Source organism: Salmo salar, chromosome 20, assembly GCF_965601325.2.
Source record: "Salmo salar chromosome 20, fSalSal1, whole genome shotgun sequence".
Classification (NCBI taxonomy): domain Eukaryota; kingdom Metazoa; phylum Chordata; class Actinopteri; order Salmoniformes; family Salmonidae; genus Salmo; species Salmo salar.
The window spans coordinates 38,298,574-38,321,589 of NC_138310.1; the positions used below are offsets into that span (position 1 = coordinate 38,298,574).

A 23,016-nucleotide genomic window follows, 5' to 3' on the forward strand; every position below is an offset into this window, starting at 1 on the left:
CACCTGCCTCACTCATCAGATAAGACCAATGACTTAAAAATAAAAAATAAAACGTTCTATATTCAGAATATGGTGAAAGTAATCACTTAGAAGTAAAGCAAATATAGAACTAATTGTATAATGACGCATTTAGAATGCTGAAGACAAGTAAAATATCCAGAACATATATCCAAATACCTGCTAATTCAATTGTTCATATCCTCGTTATCTGTTACACTGTTTCATGCTTTCATGGACTTTTGCAGTGATTTATTCTTAAACTTCTGGAAACTCAGTTTGCTAGATAAGTAAAGTTTTCCATTGCCCTGGGAGGAGGTGAGATTTCTGAGACTTTCTTAGGACAATTTAAAAGGGCACTTTAGGGAATTTTCCATTAATGGATTAGATTATCACAATGACAATTTGTAACATTAAAAGCACATGGTAATAGTTTTCTGTTTTTACCTTGTCCATCGTATGAGGGTCCATATCATACATGTCCTGCCGGTCATGGGTGCTGTCTGCTGTGGAACAGTAAAGTGTTGTCCAGGTGGGCGACAGGAGCAGGTTAAAAAGTAGCGGTTCGTTTTAAAGGTGCTACATGAAGAACGCAGAAAACGTAAAGATAAATAACAAACTTAGAAATTATTGGTTTTCATCTGTAAATACATAAATGTTTTTTTAATTATTATTTTTAAACTATTTATTTAACGTGTTGAACAAATGTCCAGTCATTTATGTCCAACCAATTCCTCCCTGCTGAACATTTTGTCTGCTGTTAGGCTAGTTATTTTGTAAAATAATAATTTAAAACAATAGCTAATTCAGTTAAAAGTGTTCACTCAAAGCCCTGGAAACTAGTTTTCTTAATTCGTGTGCTTTTGCAGTTAATGATGCATCCACTGCGGCCGTCAATATAAGTGTACCGGCCAAAAGCAAACTATTCAACGTCAGGTTAATTCAAGTCCTTCTCACCTTGGTCCTCAGATCGTAATGTTCAACCAAATATGAATCTCAATGTGTATCCAAAAAAGACATGTTTTATTGCTTTTCCATTTGAGAAAACAATTGCGTAAGGTTGCGGTATACAGCTCCAAAGCTACGTCTCATTGACAAGGCAGGGCTATTTTTTCTGAATATCTATGGCAACCAAAACTATCCTATTCAAGGGGGAAAAAACTCCCCTCATCCTGCCACAACCACCCTGTCAACAGATGCTTCCAAGAACTCTCTTTCACAGTCTCCATGCTCAATGTTTTTAATCCGTTGCCCTGGAAATCAATTTATCTGGACACTTCTGGTATGGAAAACACTTAGCACTGAGGAAAGTGGCCAAGTGGGAATTGTTAAATGGAGCAAAATTACTTAGGGAAACAAAGAATGGGGGTGCTGAGAAATGACAGTAGCCTAGGCGAGGCTTAGGTCATCATGGCCTGTCCTGTTGTTGACATTTTACCAGTGTTGGGAAAGCTACTCTGAAAATATAGTTTACCAAACTACTACCCCCTGGGCACACCACGTCATATCAACGTGGACAACTGGATAATATTTGATTGAGACATTGACCAATGAGATTACAACCTACACTGAGTGAACAAAACATTAGGAACAGCCTTAATTCACATGGATTCTACAAGGTGTCAAAAGTGTTCCATGGGGATGCTGGCCCATGTTGACTTCAATGCTTCCCACGGTTGTGTCAAGTTGGCTCTAGATGGCCTTTGGGTGGTGGACCATTTTTGTTACACACATTTAACTGTTGAGCATGAAAAACCCAGCAGTGCTGCAGTTCTTGACACACTCAAACTGGTGCGCCTGACACCTACTACCATACCCTGTTCAAAGGCACTTACATTTTTTGTCTTGCCTATTCACCCTCTGAATTGCACACATGCACAATCCATGTCCCAATTGTCTCAAGGCTTAAAAATCATTCTTTAACCTGCTCCTCATCTTCATCCTTACTGATTGAAGTGGATTTAACAAGTGGGATCATAGCTTTCACCTGAATTCACCTGGTCAGTCTATGTCATGGAAAGAGCACAAGTTCCTAATGTTTTGTGCACTCAGTTTATATTCACCCTTTCAAAAAGACAGCCAAACATATGCTGAATTCCGAATGTGTTGTCAATATGCTGTCAACCAAATTCCAATGAAAAACAATGTCAGATTTTTGGGTTAGTTGTCACCTAAATGTGCTATCATTGCACTTTCAAGCATTTAACCTCTCTTGGGTAGGGGGCAGTATTTTCACGTCCGGATGAAAAGCGTGCCCAAAGTAAACTGCCTGTTACTCAGGCCCAGAAGCTAGGATATGCATATAATCGGTAGATTTGGATAGAAAACACTCTAAAGTTTCTAAAACTGTTAGAATTATGTCTGTGAGTATAACAGAACTGATATGGCAGGTGAAACCCCGAGGACAAACCATCCCCCCCCCAAAAAAAAATCAGCCTACCTAAGGCCAAAAGGTTGATCAGTAGGAAAGAGGGTCAAAGAAGTGAAAGCTTATCAGTGATGCTGAGGTTTGAGAGTCTTGCTGGGAAAAGTACAGAAAGGATTCCTTAGTTTCAACGTTAGAGAATTTGGATCATTTGCAGTGCAGTGTTTTAAATGCCAAAGAATGGGACATGCAGCTGCTCAATGTAAAGGAAAGAAAATATGTGCCAAGTATGGAGGGGCACATGATTACGGTGAATGTGGAAGCAATGTGAAGGTTAAGTGCACTAATTGTGAGGAGAACACAGTGCAGAATTTGGTGGATGCCAGGTACAGAGAGAGGCTCAGAAATATAGGATCAGTCATGATGTATCATATGCAGAGGCCATAAAACATGTTGGTAGATCACAGTGGGGACTGATGGAGTTTACATGGATGTTCCTGAAGTAAGTGGACCTACTGTCAGGGCTGGGGCTTCTGATGGTCGTGGCATGGTTTTGAGGCATGTTCAGAAATCTTGTGCTCATTAATGTGCGGTGTCAAATGACACTTTAATAATGAATAAAGTTGACTTCATAGGTTTTATTGGTAAGGTTATCAATATAACTCTGGTTGTGGAAAGCAGAAATGTCAGGTTGAAGGTTTTTGTGGAGACTCCAAAAGAGATATTGGGGTAACAGATGTTACTGTTGAAATAGTTGTTGACATACTGAACAGTCCTAAGGGTGGAATGTTTCAACATGATATATATCTAGTTCTATGGGGTTGGGGAGGGTGTGGTAGAACTTTGGGATTTATTTGGTTGTGAATTTTATTTTCATGGTAGTACAGAATTGGCAGATCATTCCAGCACAGTAGGTGGCGGCACGCACTTTAACGAATGTTTCCGGACCGCCATGATATCATAGAAGAAGAAGATGAGGCGGTGTTGCATTCCGGAACAATTATACTGTGGGACATTGCTTATGTCGTGACGTGGTTGGAGTGGCTAGAAATAAACTGCATTAGTGAACGATCTGTAGTTATGGACTAATTCAGTTGGTATTTTATTCTCAACATATGTCAAACAGTGCAGTCTTATCTGGTAAGTACGACAAATTAACTTTAGCTAACTCTGTCGTCGAAAGAACATCAGTTGTTGTAACGTTAACCAGCTCTCCATGAAGTGGGATCGCATTTAGATTCATTCCTCCACTGTCAAATTGCTCCTCATCTCGCCAGGAAACTAAAATAAATAATTTAGCTATCTAACTAGCAATCGGTGTGAGCTAACTAACCAGCTATATTGATGAAGATACAGTATGTGACGAAGCGTTGCATGTCGACTTATTTCAAAGATATGTTTAACTAACCCTTGTTCCGTCTGTGATTCTATCGTGGTAATGTTAACTAGTTTAGCATTCGTTTAGATTGTAGAATATGTGGCACTGTGTGTAGAATATGTGGCACTGTGTGTAGAATATGTGGCACTGTGTGTAGTAGGCTATCTTACAGAACATGTCCTTTGTGGCTATATGCTTGGTTTGCTTTGGCTCATGTGATTTGAATTGTTTCCCCTTCTTGGCAGGCAGGCATTGAGACCTCTTGGCATTGTGGTGGTTGTTGTTTTGAGGCTTCTGCGCGGGGACACGCCTATCATCCCCAGCCCTGTGACTCTCTGTCCCTGTGACTCTCTGTCCCTGCATCATCATGAAGCTGTACAGCCTCAGCGTCCTCCACAAAGGAGCGACTAAATCCAACCTCCTTAAATCTGCCTATGACCTATCCTCCTTTAGCTTCTTCCAACGCTCCAGGTGGGTCTTCCTCTTGGCACCTGGGTACATTTTAATAGTCTAAAGGGGATTCCTTCCCTCAATCTCCACTGATCTGAAGACAGGATATATGAAAGCGATGGACTCCGACTGGGAGTATTCGGTCACCTGTCCAGTTCTTGTACATCAGTGCAGATGAAGGAGAAGATGACAGCCCTCTCATTAATAGTATCCTATCTTAAACCTGTCATGGTTTAACAGAATTCATTAGAATTGACAAGCACACCAACACTATTTTCACCATTGTCTGTGTGTTTGGTTTTGGCAGTGTCCAAGAGTTCATGACCTTCACCAGCGCCTTGATTGTGGAGCGTTCTGCACACGGCAGCCGAGCCTCAGTCAAAGAACAAGGTGAACTCCTGACTCACTGGGCCATAACATTTGGCGGTGTTCTGATTATTATTATTTATTTATTTAACCTTTATTTAACTAGGAAAGTCAGTTAAGAACAAATTCTTATTTACAATGATGGTCTACCAAAAGGCAAAAGGCCTCCTGTGGGGACGGGGGCTGGGATTGAAAATAAAGTAAAAAATATAGGACAAAACACATACCACTACAAGAGAGACAGCACTGCATAAAGAGAGACCTAAGACAACACTGCATAAAGAGACACCTAAGACAACACTGCATAAAGAGAGACCTAAGACAACACTGCATAAAGAGAGACCGAAGACAACACTGCATAAAGAGAGACCGAAGACAACACTGCATAAAGAGAGACCGAAGACAACACTGCATAAAGAGAGACCGAAGACAACACTGCATAAAGAGAGACCGAAGACAACACTGCATAAAGAGAGACCGAAGACAACACTGCATAAAGAGAGACCTAAGACAACACTGCATAAAGAGAGACCGAAGACAACACTGCATAAAGAGAGACCGAAGACAACACTGCATAAAGAGAGACCGAAGACAACACTGCATAAAGAGAGACCGAAGACAACACTGCATAAAGAGAGACCGAAGACAACACTGCATAAAGAGAGACCTAAGACGACACTGCATAAAGATGACACTGCATAAAGAGAGACCGAAGATGACACTGCATAAAGAGAGACCGAAGACAACACTGCATAAAGAGAGACCGAAGACAACACTGCATAAAGAGAGACCTAAGACGACACTGCATAAAGAGAGACCTAAGACGACACTGCATAAGAGAGACCTAAGACGACACTGCATAAAGAGAGACCTAAGACGACACTGCATAAAGAGAGACCGAAGACGACACTGCATAAAGAGAGACCGAAGATGACACTGCATAAAGAGAGACCGAAGACGACACTGCATAAAGAGAGACCGAAGACGACACTGCATAAAGAGAGACCGAAGACAACACTGCATAAAGAGAGACCGAAGATGACAACATAGCAAGGCAGCAACACATGATAACACAGCATGGTAGCAACACAACATGACAACAAAATGGTAGCAACACAACATGGTAGCAGCACAAAACAGGGTACAAACATTGTTGGGCACAGACGGCAGCGCAAAGGGCAAGAAGAGACAACAATACATCACACAAAGCAGCCACAACTGTCAGTAAGAGTGTCCATGACTGAGTCTTTGAATGAAGAGGTTGAGATAAAACTGACCAGTTAGAAGTTTATTCTGCTTGTTGCTGAAGTGATTGTCCTGTTCTGCATTTGTGCTGTGGAAGAACCCCGCGTCCATGTTATAAGTTAAGAAAGATGTAAACGCGGGTAACGGTGGAGTCTGGAGAAAGACGTGCTCACAGTGCTGTCTTCGACCTGCTAACAGGAGGTTATTCCTATGATTCCTACCCTCTCCCTCCAGAGTACCTGTGCCACGTGTATGTGAGGAATGACAGTCTGAGTGCAGTGGTGATAGCAGACAGCGAGTACCCTCAAAGGGTCGCCTTCACACTACTAGACAAGGTGGGTAGAGATGATGTGCGGAGAGATACATTATTCTCTTAGCAACAAGTGGAGAATATTACTCTCTGGTCTGGGTCTTGTTCGTCTCAAGTTTTCTTCCGGAGTTATTGCTCCTCACCAGGCCCTTTCGGTATCTGTTTCAGCATTTAATGCAGGGGTCCTCCAAATTAAGAAGAAATTGTGTATGATTATAGACGTATTCTCATAATTTGCAACCCACCTCTCACATGACCAGGACCCATTTGGGGTCTTGACCCATAGTTTAAGAAATCCTGATTTAATGGTTTAATGTTTGATCATGCAGGTGCTAGAGGAGTTCTCCAGACAAGTGGACAGCATAGACTGGCCATCTGGAAACCCCGAAACCATCAACTACAAAGCTCTGGACATCCACCTGGCCAAGTATCAGGTACACATGGCATCCTGTCTCTAAAATGACACACAGCAAACATTACACATACAATGAAACAACTTTGAAGAACACTTGAATATCCATGGTTGTGATAACACAGACTCCGTCAAACTATCTCCTCAGAACCCCAGAGAGGCAGATGCTATGACCAAAGTGCAGGCTGAACTGGACGAGACAAAGATCATTCTGGCAAGTCTCTTCAGTCGACACTCCCTGACATAACCACATCTCTGAGAATCTCTCACATAATGGGCAAAGTTGAGATAAGCTCATATAATTGCCTCTAGCGTAAGTCAACTGTTTGTCAGTTGGAGGTTTGTGTGAAAAACTGGCTCTACTCTGGATTCTCAACCTTACTTTCTTTTGCTATGGACTCTAAGATGATTTCCCCCATATAGGAAGCTGAAACTTGCACTACTGCATGTCTAACACTGATAGTGCCCGTGGTTGGTGTGATGCTGTATATGAAGTGTGGTGTGATTGTCTCTGCAGCACAACACCATGGAGTCTCTGTTGGAAAGAGGGGAGAAGCTGGATGACCTGGTGCAGAAGTCTGAACACCTGGGGAACCAGTCTAAAGCCTTTTATAAGACTGTAAGTGTTGTAGTGACTGGACTGAGTTCTCCGCTTCAAACTGTCATTGCATGTTAGATGAAACTTGGGCTACTTTTAGTGCAACTTTCATTTGCAAGGCTTTATAAAAACGGAGTGGCTGCTGATCCGACTTTTCTTCTTGACAGTTTAGAAGCTTCTGCATGTGAATGATTCTGTACTTTACTTTCTACTGCTCTATTCGTTCGGTAGCTCAGAGAACAGGCTACTCTGGTGAATGGTGCTCTGTTAGTTATATCAACGCTGAATCAATGTCTGCAAGATCACATAATGATAGTTAATGATAGTATCCTACATAACAGAACCAAATATAATGGCATAGTATAATGTTACTGTAACAACACCTCATTTCTTTAGATTTTAGGATGATTGTGCGAATCGTTGCATTTTTCTCTCGTGGCCAAAAACTCAACAGCGCGTGCCACTAGGCAAAGTATGTGCTTTGATTAAAACTAAACACAGGTATGCTACAGTTGAACACCATTTGCTCTAATATTTGCTCACTGTACATCATTCAAAACAACAATGTAGGCTACTTTGAAACAACACTGTGGAATTCAAGATCTAAATGCATTTCCTTATGAAACTGATTCAGATCAAATAGTTGGCGTACAGATTCTGCATGGATGTTTCACCTGTAAAACGTGAATTATAGTTCCAGATCGACAGTCAGAAATGTGAAGGGAGGGTGACCACAAATGTGTGTGTAAAGAACGTGATTCAGATCTTCAGCTCTGATGGAAAGGGATCCGGGACGGGGCGGTTACTTACAGATCCTCTGCCTTTTTAAAACTCTTTATTACGACTAATTTTCATCACGGAGGTAGCCTCCTCAGTGTGCAATTGATATACACTGCTCAAAAAAATAAAGGGAACACTTAAACAACACAATGTAACTCCAAGTCAATCACACTTCTGTGAAATTAAACTGTCCACTTAGGAAGCAACACTGATTGACAATAAATGTCACATGCTGTTGTGCAAATGGAATAGACAACAGGTGGAAATTATAGGCAATTAGCAAGACACCCCCAATAAAGGAGTGGTTCTGCAGGTGGTGACCACAGACCACTTCTCAGTTCCTATGCTTCCTGGCTGATGTTTTGGTCACTTTTGAATGCTGGCGGTGCTTTCACTCTAGTGGTAGCATGAGACGGAGTCTACAACCCATACAAGTGGCTCAGGTAGTGCAGCTCATCCAGGATGGCACATCAATGCGAGCTGTGGCAAGAAGGTTTGCTGTGTCTGTCAGCGTCGTGTTCAGAGCATGGAGGCGCTACCAGGAGACAGGCCAGTACATCAGGAGACGTGGAGGAGGCTGTAAGAGGGCAACAACCCAGCAGCAGGACCGCTACCTCTGCCTTTGTGCAAGGAGGAGCAGGAGGAGCACTGCCAGAGCCCTGCAAAGTGACCTCCAGCAGGCCACAAATGTGCATGTGTCTGCTCAAACGGTCAGAAACAGACTCCATGAGGGTGGTATGAGGGCCCGACGTCCACAGGTGGGGGTTGTGCTTACAGCCCAACACCGTGCAGGACGTTTGACATTTGCCAGAGAACACCAAGATTGGCAAATTCGCCACTGGCGCCCTGTGCTCTTCACAGATGAAAGCAGGTTCACACTGAGCACATGTGATAGACATGACAGAGTCTGGAGACGCCGTGGAGAACGTTCTGCTGCCTGCAACATCCTCCAGCATGACCGGTTTGGCGGTGGGTCAGTCATGGTGTGAGGTGGCATTTCTTTGGGGGGCCGCACAGTCCTCCATGTGCTCGCCAGAGGTAGCCTGACTGCCATTAGGTACCGAGATGAGATCCTCAGACCCCTTGTGAGACCATATGCTGGTGCGGTTGGCCCTGGGTTCCTCCTAATGCAAGACAATGCTAGACCTCATGTGGCTGGAGTGTGTCAGCAGTTCCTGCAAGAGGAAGGCATTGATGCGATGGACTGGCCCGCCCGTTCCCCAGACCTGAATCCAATTGAGCACATCTGGGACATCATGTCTCGCTCCATCCACCAACGCCACATTGCACCACAGACTGTCCAGGAGTTGGCGGATGCTTTAGTCCAGGTCTGGGAGGAGATCCCTCAGGAGACCATCCACCACCTCATCAGGAGCATGCCCAGGCGTTGTAGGGAGGTCATACAAGCATGTGGAGGCCAAACACACTACTGAGCCTCATTTTGACTAGTTTTAAGGACATTACATCAAAGTTGGATCAGCCTGTAGTGTGGTTTTCCACTTTCATTTTGAGTGACTCCAAATCCAGACCTCCATGGGTTGATAAATTGGATTTCCATTGATTATTTTTGTGTGATTTTGTTGTCAGCACATTCAACTATGTAAAGAAAAAAGTATTTAATAAGATTATTTCATTCATTCAGATCTAGGATGTGTTATTTTAGTGTTCCCTTTATTTTCTTGAGCAGTGTAGTAATTGCTAATCAATCACTCTCTGTTTTCTATCCCACAGGCACGGAAGCAGAACTCATGCTGCGAGGTCATGTAATGACTGTGAACCGTCCTCTTAGACACATCTCTTGGCCTTTCTGCTCATCCTACAACTCCCATCATGCCCCAGCCTCCAGGAGATAGAATGGCCTCCGCTCAGTCACTGGGAGGGCACAGAGGCAGTTGGGTGGGGGGGGGGGTGATTGGCAGGGGAAAATTATTATATTTATTTGCTTCATTGTAACCTCTCAAAAGGCATTTTGAGGTGGTTCATAGCCAGCCAGGACGTGGTCAATAATCAATAACGTGTTGTTTGTATCTTTCGTGGTTTGTTCTTTGAAAAAAGTCTTAAAGCGTTTCCTGAATTTCAGACTGTATCAGAATCTTGCGTTTTGAAGGAGGAGAGATTAAGTTCTCATGCTTGGCTTTAAAGCAACCCTGACAATCTCGCTCTGTTCTATGTAGTAACTTGCAGCTAACGTTAAACGAGACTTCTGGAACACATGATCTGCTGCTGTTCTCGTAAAGGTCTTGTAGTGTCGTCGTATTTTCTTTTCCCACTAGATGGTGCTGTTTCCTCACATTCGTAGTTCAGGTATATTCAGTTACATATTTAAAGGGCCTCTGTATCCTGGAGGAATTATATTCTGTGTAATGTGATTTGGGTGAGCAGTGGCTGTTTGTAACTGGCTCTGAGACATCAGAACTCCATGATGAAATTGCTAATTTCCACAGAATGGTTTAGGGTAGTGATTTAATCTTATTAAATCATGTTGTTTTTTTGTGGAGGCATGTGAAAACTTTGAAACATTTCCAGGTTTTTGATTGGTATTGCTTGTGCAGATGGGCTTGTTAAACTAAATTGGGTAGCCTGTACTTAGAAAGCAGTGTGTAGTGATGTCTTGAGATACTAAGCCTTATTGAATTATGGGTTACTTTGAAGTCCTGCTGTGTATGAGTATGTCGTATGAAAGGCAGGTCTTGCAGTGTCCTACTGCAGTTGCGCTGTAATCCCTCCAAAGCTTTTTTACATTTTATGTTTCACAAAGTTAGCTAAACAAACCAGTGTTTCTTGTCTGGACCAATGATGTATACAAAAACTGGATTGTTGACGCTATGTATTGGCTATTGAGAGGCTTTGAAGCCACTGGTTGGCCATATTGGTTCTCCCCAGTAGGAGCAGTCCTCCATAGGAATTATTGAAATTATACAGTATTTCAATTACATTTTTCAAGGACAAAGTTACATATATTTAAATATTGTTTTGTTGTAACATTAGTAATCTCAATTATACTTTAAGGAAAAACATTTTTTTCATTTTGTATTTTTATGTTTAGCTCACATAATTTAAAAGTATGCATTTAAGGTGTCTGTAGTAGAATACATGTGTAAAAAAAAACAAATGTAGACATTAATAAATGCATTTCTATAGATTCCAAAATATTTTTTACAATGCTGGGGGAGTGCCAAGATGGCGAGACGGTGGCTTCAACACAGTGCCCCCTATCAGTCATGTAGTGTTTATCTAAATCATTGGTCTGTCTGGATGCAGTCTTAAGACATGGCTCTCACAATGAATCAGCCATCAGCCATCCACCAATGGGTTCTGATCATAGAGATAGATATAAGACTCCTCTTTATAGCTGTGCCATTATAGCGTCTGTCACAGCATGGGCAGCGCCATTGAGGCTGCAACCCGTAGGAATCCCCACCCAGTCGACTACTTTAAAATGGTGGAAGTATGGTGGAAGCCCTCAATGGCACTGCCAATGCTAAAATGGCATTTTGGCCACTAGAGGCCTTTATCATTCTCAATGGTTATGATCCTCCATAAGAGCCAATTTATGCTTGATCAGAAAGTGTGGTCTGAAACTCCGTATGGAGGGTGTGACATCATTGCAGAGCATCCGGAGGCACACTGAGGCCAAATTAAGTTCTGTACCGCATTGCTGTGGGCCTCCCAAATGTTTTAACAATGCAAAGGGCATTGAGGCGGCAGGTAGCTTAGTGGTTAGAGCGTTGGACCAGTAACCAAAAGGTTGCTAGATTGAATCCCCGAGCTGACAAGGTAAAAATCTGTCGTTCTGCCCCTGAACAATGCAGTTCCTAGGCCGTCATTGTAATTAAGAATTTGTTCTTAACTGACTTGCCTAGTTAAATAAAAATAGCTCTGCATTGACATGATTGGTTGATGCTAGGTAGTGGCGGGAGGTCCTGTAAAAAACAAACTCACTTCCGCAAGTATGAATTGCCTGATTTCTGCAGAGGCCGTAAATGCTGCATGGCCATTGCAGATGATGGATTGATCACGCAGCGCCTTTTAAGCTCTGACCCGTCATGGACGTGCTTGCTCAACTGTTACATTGTTGCAACTTGATTGACGAGGGACTATTTGTAAAGAACAGTATAGAACAGACAAGATTCCCCTTTCAGCATAACACTGAATCAGGTGTGTTCGACAAACATTTCTATCAAAGCTTTCTGTTTCATTTAACTGGCTCAGCATTGTGTGAAAAACACACTCCTCACAGGCCAACATCCCAGATAGCACTCCTTACAATCACTACCGTAACACTCATTTGGCTTTGGATGGTTTTTCATTGTGTTCCCAGACTCCAGAGGACAAGTTGTGAACAATGTGAGATGGAGAGAGGCCTTTGATATTTTAGATTTAGTTTATCTTGCTGCTTTATTTTGTCTTATGACCTGATTTTGTGTGTGTGTGTACGTGTGTTTGTGAACGTCTGTGTGCAAATACATAATTAGTCTGTGACCTGAACTGCTCTTATTGCTTTATGGCACAACTTCTGTGTAATAGTAGGCTGACTACACTCCCCATAATGTTGGATCTTAACCTGCTTCTCAGTTGAGTGGGGCAAACAGATAGTTAACTTGACACCAGTGTTTCCAATAAAGGACACTTTGATGACTCTTGTACACTTATGATCAACTCCCCAAAAGAAGGAAGCCAAGGGTGAACAAAAAAACATCTGCTCTGAGGAATTTTGTTCTGTCAACGTCTAAGTTGTGCTGAAAACTTAAATACTGTTACAAATGCTGTTAAAATTTAAGCGATTTGTTTCTCCACTTTAAATTTCATGTCTAATTGGGAGAGAGATGTTCTGTAATTTATTTAGTTAAATAGCACATCATGGAATTGGAAGCAAACATTGAAGATGTTGTATTAAATATTTTTGACATTTATTTTGCTAAAACACTGTTTACAGAAGTTGTAATATTGCCTAGATAAAATACAAAAGGCCTTGAACAGACGTGTCCTGTAAATTCATTGTTTTAAAATGTAGTGTTATAACCAACCTGTGGGAATCATTTTGTAATAAACCAATCAAGCAAACCAAATAGGCAAGATATAACAACTAATAGTAATGGTAATCATGATAGTATATTTAAAACCAAATACTTTTAGACTTTACTCAAGTTGTATTTTACTGGGTGACTTTCACTTTCACTCAAGTATGAAAATTGGGTAGTTTTTCCACCAGTGTGGATAGGGTAAGCCTATTAATACAACAACTCGAGAAACATCAATCTGATTAAATTATATGTATACATCACAATAGGTATTTTTATCAGACGAATCAAGGCTGTACGTCCCATGAACACAACTCTCTCCGCCCTCCTGAAGATCGCAGTCAGCTGATGAAAAGTGTTTTGACGGAGCGAAGCCACGGAGCGACAGAGGGTTTCCTGGTGAGCTCGCAACCGACCAGCGGCAAACGAGAGGAGCGTCATCACTCCCTTTAACTTCACTACACACGCGTGCAAAAATGTGGACGGGGCTGAAAAACCAGACCAAAATTGTATTTAGCGATGGAAACACCTCGGAGGTAAGAGTATAACAAACTCATCGTAGGCGAATAAACAAATAAAAACAGGTAGGTCGTCCAGTATATTTACATTCGATATTTTTAAAGAGACATTTGTAGCCTGCATGTTTTCATGGACGTGCTTTCTCAGCTGTTACATTGTTGCAACTTGATTGACTAGGGAATATTTGTAAGGAATAAAAGTAATTTACTGAACCTATTTTTTTTTTTCCTACGACGAGTATCCCTGCATATATTAAAGTGTTTTATATTGGTCTGCAAACTGCCTATGCGATTATTCGTATTTCTTGATGGGAGACTTTCATGCAGGCTGTGAAAAACCCTACAGATGTTTTGGAAACTCTGTCGCTGGCTCAGTTCTTATCTTGGACAAACAATCATGGCGCGCCATAGGCCTAGTTTAATTTTCCATTCTGCAAGACTTCCTCCAATGTTTTTGCTGAAACCAGATTTTATGTGTTTACTGTGTCTTTTTAAAAAGTGGCCAAGGGCAGTTTTTGTCATTTTTCTCCAGGGAAGGGTGACTGCAAGCTGACTTAAAATCACACATTTTTGAGTGTTGCCTGAGTTGAAGTAGGCCTCTGAGTTGGATCAGAGTGCAACTGTCAACAGGAGATGAGTCTGAGGACATGCACAGACAAGCAGATGCTACTGAATGCCTCTGTTGGGATTTTCTTCCAGGAACTTGTGTCTCCACTCTCCAGCACAGGAGGCTGCTGAGGGGAGGACGGCTCATAATAATGGCTGGAACAGTGCAAATGGAATGGCATCAAACATCTGGAAACCATGTGTTTGATGTATTTGATACCATTCCACTGATTCCTCTCCAGTCATTGTCTGGAGACTGTTCTCCCCAATTAAGGTGCCACCAACCTCCTGTGCTCACCAGTACTGTGTTTTTCGTTGGGATTATGTGTGTGTCCTGTACGTTTTCAGTCTGTCTCTGTCTTTCAGAGAGCTGTTCCAATGCACACATGGGTCTTCGCTACATATGAACAGCGCAATGGTGAGTGTGTATCAGTCAGGTTTGGGGTCAATTTCATTAAAATTCCAGTCAATTCAGAAAGTAAACCACATTTAAATTCCAATTTTTCCTATTTTAAAAGCTTTGAAGAGAATAGGAATTTCAGTGTACTTCCTGAAATGGCTGAAATGGGCTCAATGGAAAACATTGGCTTTCCATTGCATCTATAAAAACGCCAAGCTTCGTCTGAGATTTAACACATCTCCTCGACACTTACATCACAAGAAAGATAACTTTATTTTGTTGGGTGTTCATGGTTTTTGTGGAATTTAAAAAAGTAATTTCATACATTTTGAAATGTTTACAAATTAGGTGCGCTGAAATGAAAGCAACTTCCGAAAAGAAACACTTGGATTATATTGATATGTCTGATCACACAAATAATGTAAAGTATGTATAGATGGGTATAATCTAGAGCCAAGCGTGTTGATTTTAAATCTGAGGGTATCCTGCTATTGAAACACTTGTTGAATTATGCAAGAGGACTGGACAACAGTAATTTGAGGCAGTCAAGACGGCACAGGTGAGAGCAGGTGGGCCTAGAAGACAGCAGGTGAGTGTAGGTGGGCCTAGAAGACAGCAGGTGAGTGTAGGTGGGCCTAGAAGACAGAGCAAGTTTTTGGTGGTTACAGCCCTGTTCCACCCATTTATGTTAATGTATTCATATATGCAAACTCATTTAGCCATATGCAAATTAGGCACACAAAAATTAAAAAACATTACATTTAAGTTGAATAACTGAATTCCCACAAATCCCTGAATTCATTCATGATTTGTCCGTGCCAGTAAAATGTTTAATATGCTATAATTCTGTCAATATCTAAGGGATTTTATCAATTCTAAAAGTTTGGAGAATCTTCATCCCTTGTCCAACTGTTGCATTTATTAGAAACAGACAATCTTAACATTTTTGATGACTGTTGCTACACACAGCAAATCTCATTCAAGCGTTATTTAATATTTTTCTTAGAGTCAACGGCCATCCCTCGTCCCTCATACACAGAAGACCCCCAGCCCAGAGGCAGTGGCATCATCCCAGGTGAGACTCATCACTTGTTTGCATTGACAAAGGCTAGTCTGTTACCTTGGTGCATTGATGTGTCAGGCAGATTAAACAAGCTGTAGCTCAGTGCCTCTCCCTTCATCTCTTCTTTGGACAGTCAGTAAGTCTATCTGGATCCCTCTAGACATAGACGATCCAGATACATGCTGACCAAATGTCAAATAATGACCAGGCTGAGGTGACCTCATTGTGTCACCATGGCTCCTGGCTTTTTAAGTGTGTTTTTAGTCTAAATTGGGGAAAGTTTAGCATTCCTCTCTCTCTTTGCCTTTTTTGTTGAGGAAAACAGTGTTTGGGGTGGGTCATGAGTTCACTCTCTTGCTATCCTCTTATCTGATTTTAGGGTTTCAGTTGGAACATGCTCAATGTTTCCCTGGTGGAAAATAAAACACTTAATCAGACATGTGTCAGGTGGTCAGACCCAGGCAGGCCAGAGGTTTGGAAGACAGCATGACATTCCGCTAGCCACAGTAATGGTCAGTAATTGTTAATGGTCAGCCAAGGGGCAGTGCAGTGCTAAGTGTCGTCTCTGTACTGCTGCAAACAGTTACATGTCCTGTCGATGAGTTTGAGCTGCTCTGTTAAGATGCCTTTTCCATTTGATGTTGCAGGACGTGTGGTGGCTAATTTCTGCATTACCAAATGAGGAGAGTTACAAAAACACCAGTCCGAGTTAACTACATCTTTAATACTTAAGATACTTTTGCAAAAGCACTTGACCTTCAATGATGCCATTGAAAAAGGAAGGTCCCAACACAATGACTACTGAGATATTTTATAGCAAATATCCGCCCCCCTTTGACATGACAAACCACAGACATTTAGGAACGGTTCACAAAGAAAGACTGTTTACTTTAGAGAGGAGTATCTACAGCCACATAGCATTCGCTATAAATTAACGTTCAGTTTGATCCCTAATGACGAGGTTCTAATCTCGTCCCAGGTACTTCATAGAACAAAAACACCATTTCATCCAATGGCATATATCAATTGTCAACTCTAGATACTCCCATCTCAAGCAAACCCCCTCCTGACCCCACTCCTGGACAAGCTCACTGAGGGGAGTGACCTGCGCACAGACATTGTGGAGACAAATAATTGGTTCCCCATTAATCACGCCATCCCTTCATTTACATTTAAGTCATTTAGCAGACGCTCTTATCCAGAGCGACTTACAAATTGGTGCATTCACCTTATGATATCCAGTGGAACAACCATTTTACAATAGTGCATCTAAATATAATTATTTTTTTGGGGGGGGGGGGGGGTTAGAAGGATTACTTTATCCTATCCTAGGTATTCATTAAAGAGGTGGGGTTTCAGGTGTCTCCGGAAGGTGGTGATTGACTCCGCTGTCCTGGCGTCGTGAGGGAGCTTGTTCCACCATAGGGGTGCCAGAGCAGCGAACAGTTTTGACTGGGCTGAGCGGGAACTGTGCTTCCTCAGAGGTAGGGGGGCCAGCAGGCCAGAGGTGGATGAGCGCAGTGCCCTCGTTTGGGTGTAGGGACTGATCAGAGCCTGAAGGTACGGAGGTACCGTTCCCCTCACGGCTCCGTAGGCAAGCACCATGGTCTTGTAGCGGATGCGAGCTTCAACTGGAAGCCAGTGGAGAGAGCGGAGGAGCGGGGTGACGTGAGAGAACTTGGGAAGGTTGAACACCAGACGGGCTGTGGCGTTCTGGATGAGTTGTAGGGGTTTAATGGCACAGGCAGGGAGCCCAGCCAACAGCGAGTTGCAGTAATCCAGACGGGAGATGACAAGTGCCTGGATTAGGACCTGCGCCGCTTCCTGTGTGAGGCAGGGTCGTACTCTGCGAATGTTGTAGAGCATGAACCTACAGGATCGGGTCACCGCCTTGATGTTAGTGGAGAACGACAGGGTGTTGTCCAGGGTCACGCCAAGGTTCTTAGCACTCTGGGAGGAGGACACAATGGAGTTGTCAACCGTGATGGCGAGATCATGGAACGGGCAGTCCTTCCCCGGGAGGAAAAGCAGCTCCGTCTTGCCGAGGTTCAGCTTGAGGTGGTGATCCGTTATCCACACTGATATGTCTGCCAGACATGCAGAGATGCGATTTGCCACCTGGTTATCAGAAGGGGGAAAGGAGAAGATTAATTGTGTGTCGTCTGCATAGCAATGATAGGAGAGACCATGTGAGGATATGACAGAGCCAAGTGACTTGGTGTATAGCGAGAATAGGAGAGGGCCTAGAACAGAGCCCTGGGGGACACCAGTGGTGACAGCACGTGGTGTGGAGACAGATTCTCGCCACGCCACCTGGTAGGAGCGACCTGTCAGGTAGGACGCAATCCAAGCGTGGGCCGCGCCGGAGATGCCCAACTCGGAGAGGGTGGAGAGGAGGATCTGGTGGTTCACAGTATCAAAGGCAGCAGATAGGTCTAGAAGGATGAGAGCAGAGGAGAGAGAGTTAGCTTTAGCAGTGCGGAGAGCCTCCGTGACACAGAGAAGAGCAGTCTCAGTTGAATGGCCAGTCTTGAAACCTGACTGATTTGGATCAAGAAGGTCATTCTGAGAGAGATAGCAAGAGAGCTGGCCAAGGATGGCACGTTCAAGAGTTTTGGAGAGAAAAGAAAGGGATACTGGTCTGTAGTTGTTGACATCGGAGGGATCGAGTGTAGGTTTTTTCAGAAGGGGTGCAACTCTCGCTCTCTTGAAGACGGAAGGGACATAGCCAGTGGTCAAGGATGAGTTGATGAGCGAGGTGAGGTAAGGGAGAAGGTCTCCGGAAATGGTCTGGAGAAGAGAGGAGGGGATAGGATCAAGCGGGCAGGTTGTTAGGCGGCCGGCCGTCACAAGACGCGAGATTTCATCTGGAGAGAGAGGGGAGAAAGAGGTCAAAGCACAGGGTAGGGCAGTGTGAGCAGGACCAGCGGTGTCGTTTGACTTAACAAACGAGGATTGGATGTCGTCGACCTTCTTTTCAAAATGGTTGACGAAGTCATCCGCAGAGAGAGAGGGGGGGGGGGGGGGGGCAAAGAGCTTCCTAGGGTTAGAGGCAGATGCTTGGAATTTAGAGTGGTAGAAAGTGGCTTTAGCAGCAGAAACAGAAGAGGAAAATGTAGAGAGGAGGGAGTGAAAGGATGCCAGGTCCGCAGGGAGGCGAGTTTTCCTCCATTGCCGCTCGGCTGCCCGGAGCCCTGTTCTGTGAGCTCGCAATGAGTCATCAAGCCACGGAGCAGGAGGGGAGGACCGAGCCGGCCCGGAGGATGGGGGACATAGAGAGTCAAAGGATGCAGAAAGGGAGGAGAGGAGGGTTGAGGAGGCAGAATCAGGAGATAGGTTGGAGAAGGTTTGAGCAGAGGGAAGAGATGATAGGATGGAAGAGGAGAGCGTAGCGGGAGAGAGAGAGCGAAGGTTGCGACGGCGCAATACCATCCGAGTAGGGGCAGAGTGAGAAGTGTTGGAGGAGAGCGAGAGGGAAAAGGATACTAGGTAGTGGTCGGAGACTTGGAGGGGAGTTGCAATGAGATTAGTGGAAGAGCAGCATCTAGTAAAGATGAGGTCAAGCGTATTGCCTGCCTTGTGAGTAGGGGGGGGAAGGTGAGAGGGTGAGGTCCAAAGAGGAGAGGAGTGGAAAGGAGGCAGAGAGGAATGAGTCAAAGGTAGACGTGGGGAGGTTAAAGTCACCCAGAACTGTGAGAGGTGAGCCATCCTCAGGAAAGGAACTTATCAAGGCGTCAAGCTCATTGATGAACTCTCCAAGGGAACCTGGAGGGCGATAAATGATAAGGATGTTAAGCTTGAAAGGGCTGGTAACTGTGACAGCATGGAATTCAAAGGAGGCGATAGACAGATGGGTCAGGGGAGAAAGAGAGAATATCCACTTGGGAGAGAGGAGGATTCCAGTGCCACCACCCCGCTGGCCAGATACTCTCGGGGTATGCGAGAACACGTGGGCAGACGAGGAGAGAGCAGTAGGAGTAGCAGTGTTATCTGTGGTAATCCATGTTTCCGTCAGTGCCAAGAAGTCGAGGGACTGGAGGGTAGCATAGGCTGAGATGAACTCTGCCTTGTTGGCCGCAGACCGGCAGTTCCAGAGGCTGCCGGAGACCTGGAACTCCACGTGGGTCGTGCGCGCTGGGACCACCAGGTTAGAGTGGCAGCGGCCACGGGTGTGAAGCGTTTGTGTGGGCTGTGCAGAGGGGAGAGAACGGGGATAGACAGACACATAGTTGACAGGCTACAGAAGAGGCTATGCTAATGCAAAGGAGATTGGAATGACAAGTGGACTACACGTCTCGAATGTTCAGAAAGTTAAGCTTTACATGGTTTAAGAATGGGTAAAGACTTTCACATATGAAGACAATATTTCATTCTGTCCTCCTCTCTTGCTGATATTCTGCATAGCAACAGAGACATGTAAAAAACAAGTCTGACCTCTCCTCTCTCTGGGCCCCAAGTGACTGAGCCCCAGCTAAGGGAAACGGACACTTTCTAATGAGTCCAAAGGACACTTTCTAATGACAAGTATCTCACATAAGCATATTATACTAATAAACCATCTTAATTATCTATGTTACCCAACTAATTCTGATTCATCCACCACAGACGTGACAGGGTAGTGTGAGGGTAGCATATTGTATGTGATGGAATTTCACGGAATTTCTTTTTTTTCTTTTTGACACTCAAAGCCATCTGTGACAGTGTATACTTCCTAAATGTGTGAACATAGATTTCTCTCCCTAAATCTGTCTGTGTGTAGGAGCCATTGCAGCAGCAGTGTTCATTGGTTTCGTACTGGGTCTCTATGCAGTTCTGTGGAAGTGTATGGTCTCACCACCCCAAAGGTAAGGAACAAGAAACCAATCTGAGCATTCTCATGTGACATTGGTTTGAAAAGGAATACTTGTCCAGGCTTGATAGGATAACAGTGGTATCACGATCTTATCTCGTGGGTCAGGTTTTGGATCTAGTCAGACATTGCCACCATAATAATCTTTATTTCTCAAATAGTAACCAGTAATGTCAGTTTATTTAAAGTTAATTCTAATTACTGTCTGATGTAATCATCTCTGTTTAAACACAGAATTGTTTATTTACTTATTTGGACACCATAGTTTAAGATTAAAGTGGATCATTTTACCCAAAATGACATTGTATAATCATTTTTTTCAATCTCAAGGGATTCAGAAATGATTAACATTTTATATTTATAGCGTTTTCTGAGTTAGTCACTAAGTAACAGCTGAACACTCAACATAGGAAGAAGAGGAGGGTGAGAGTTAGAGACAAGAGGAGCCAAGTATGCTGACTGACCATCAGGATCTCATCTAGGCCATCTGGCCAGAGGATCCAATGGATTCAACTCATGCATCAAACCCCGGCCAGTCAAACGGACCCAGAAAGATCCACTCATACTGACTTGAGTCTCTCATCAGGATGTTCCTGAACATCTGAGAGGAAATGGAGATTCAGAAACATTTGCATAAAGCTAGGGGATGGCATATTATGGATCTAGCATATCGTGGTCAGAGGATGGACCGGAATCTAAGGATCCGGTCAAATGGATCTAAAAGGATCTTCTAAATTGCCTTAAGAGGATCCACTCAAATGGCTAAAGGATCCAACTGAAGTGCATCATAGAGCATGAACAAACAATCTGAATCAGTTAAGCTGGGGTCTGCAGACCCATCAAATGTAAACATTTTTGTATGTACATTTTTTAAAATAATAATAATAATAATCTGTATTACTAACAGGTTAAACACATTTTTTGCAAGGGATCTGTTGAATTAGTTTAGAGTGTAATACAATAAAATGTCATATTATTAATATACAATTTATGTTCTTAAACCCTGGACATTGTGGGCCTGGGAGGCTCACAGGGATATTGGCATCTACAGTACTCCACCAATTATACATTTTTCAGCTCAATAACCCAAAGTGTGTGTGTGTGTATATATTTTAAATTGAAGTTTTCTTTCTGCCTCATGGGAAAATGTGTAGAATTGCAGAATATTTGCCCCATGACAAAATATGTAGAAATATAGGAAATGTCAAGAGGCTGGCCTTTTAAAAGGTTCCTTCCCAGGACCGAGCCTTGGTTCATCCGACCATGCTCTGCCGAAGTCATGGTAAAACACCTTGCATGCTATTTTTCTCACTCAAGTTGTTCTGATTGAGGGCGTTCCTTATATATTTGCTATCACAAAAGGGGTCCCCGGACCCCAATAGTTTGAGAAATCTAGGATCTAGGATCCACTGTATGCCACAGTGCAATGCCTCCGTGAGATGCTGACTAACTGAAGCGTAGCTACACTGTTGTGTCTGCGGGTCACTGACAGTTGACAGTGAACTCTGTACTACTGAGGAAGGAGGCAGCACAGGTCACTGTTCTTCCTATCGGTCAACAAGCCTACTGGCCTGGCAAACATGTGGGTATGTTTTTTTTTCTTTGTGTGTGTGTGTGTGTGTGTGTGTGTAGCTTTTGATTAGGGTTGACTACATGTGTTGTAAAGTGTCTATGAATGGGAAATTTGCTAATACTTTTTATATTTGGTTGTGCATGTAATATGACGGCTTTAGGTGAATGATTGAGCTGGAGTTTTTGTGTATTTGAAATTCTTTGATTTGAGTGAATGGTCTTATGATATCCATGTTTTGCCATGTTACATTTCCTCAGGATGTGACTTACTGTTCCTTTCATTAAACTGTGATTTGTGTTCTTGCACCTTTACTGAGTTTTCCTTTTACTTTTATCAGAGTTAAATCTGAATTTACACCCGAATTACTACTTAGTGTTGGGATGAATGTACATTCACTGATTAACAAACAATGCAACGGAATACTAGGAAAGGAGAGGTTTTAAAATGAATCGGCTCAAAATTAGCTCTATCAAATACTAATAAATTGTGTTACTGGGAGGTCCTGAAGTCATACAAAACTAGATGAATCTAAGAAATTCAAGTCTTAAGTCCTTTGGGTTTTATGTAAATAATAAACTTGTAAAATGTTCACTGTCCTGTTGTAGTTTTAATGGAGCGTGGCCCTCAACCACAAAAAGGTCTATATTTGGTCTCTGCTGTGTTTAGCACAGTGGGTGCACGGTATGAGAGGTTCCTGCAGGGCAGTGGGGGATTCATCGTGGTGTGGGGTGTTCTTGTTGCTCCCTCCTGTCCATCCAGACGCCGCTCCGCTGCATCCAGCGTGGAGAAACTAAACTTCTGGAACAGACTGATGAAGAACAGGAAAAGCTCTATCCTGGCCAGACATTCCCTTAGGCAGGGATGCCACACACCCTCTCTAGGTGAGGTTAAGATTACCTGCAGAGAAGATCATGCTTACTTAGGGATGCCACAAACCCTCTTTAGGTGAGGTTAAGATTACCTGCAGAGAAGATCATGCTTACTTAGGGATGCCACACACCCTCTTTAGGTGAGGTTAAGATTACCTGCAGAGAAGATCAAGAATGCATCCCGCTTACTAAAGTGTCCGTCAGCATCCAGAACGT

The 23,016-nt window shown here is 43.2% G+C and overlaps 2 protein-coding genes across 3 annotated transcripts; both read left to right on the top strand.

Moving 5' to 3' along the window:
- The first annotated feature begins 3,337 nt into the window (after positions 1-3,337).
- Positions 3,338-12,878, top strand: LOC106580580 (synaptobrevin homolog YKT6). 2 transcript variants are annotated; one of them, XM_014161793.3, is made up of 8 exons: positions 3,338-3,502; positions 3,990-4,211; positions 4,498-4,580; positions 6,036-6,136; positions 6,441-6,545; positions 6,672-6,737; positions 7,041-7,142; positions 9,633-12,878. In XM_014161793.3, the coding sequence occupies exons 2-8, from the start codon at positions 4,108-4,110 to the stop codon at positions 9,666-9,668; spliced, it is 597 nt and encodes a 198-aa protein (XP_014017268.1). In that variant the 5' UTR covers positions 3,338-3,502; positions 3,990-4,107; the 3' UTR covers positions 9,669-12,878. The 2 variants fall into 2 exon arrangements, with proteins under 2 accessions (XP_014017268.1, XP_014017267.1); XM_014161792.3 differs by having other exon boundaries at positions 3,340-3,502; positions 3,986-4,211.
- Positions 12,879-13,222: 344 nt separating this feature from the next.
- On the top strand, positions 13,223-22,236 carry LOC123729155 (uncharacterized). Its single transcript, XM_045703309.2, has 5 exons — positions 13,223-13,458; positions 14,413-14,464; positions 15,453-15,521; positions 20,269-20,353; positions 20,769-22,236. The coding sequence occupies exons 1-5, from the start codon at positions 13,399-13,401 to the stop codon at positions 20,815-20,817; spliced, it is 315 nt and encodes a 104-aa protein (XP_045559265.1). The 5' UTR covers positions 13,223-13,398; the 3' UTR covers positions 20,818-22,236.
- The last annotated feature ends 780 nt before the right edge of the window (positions 22,237-23,016 follow it).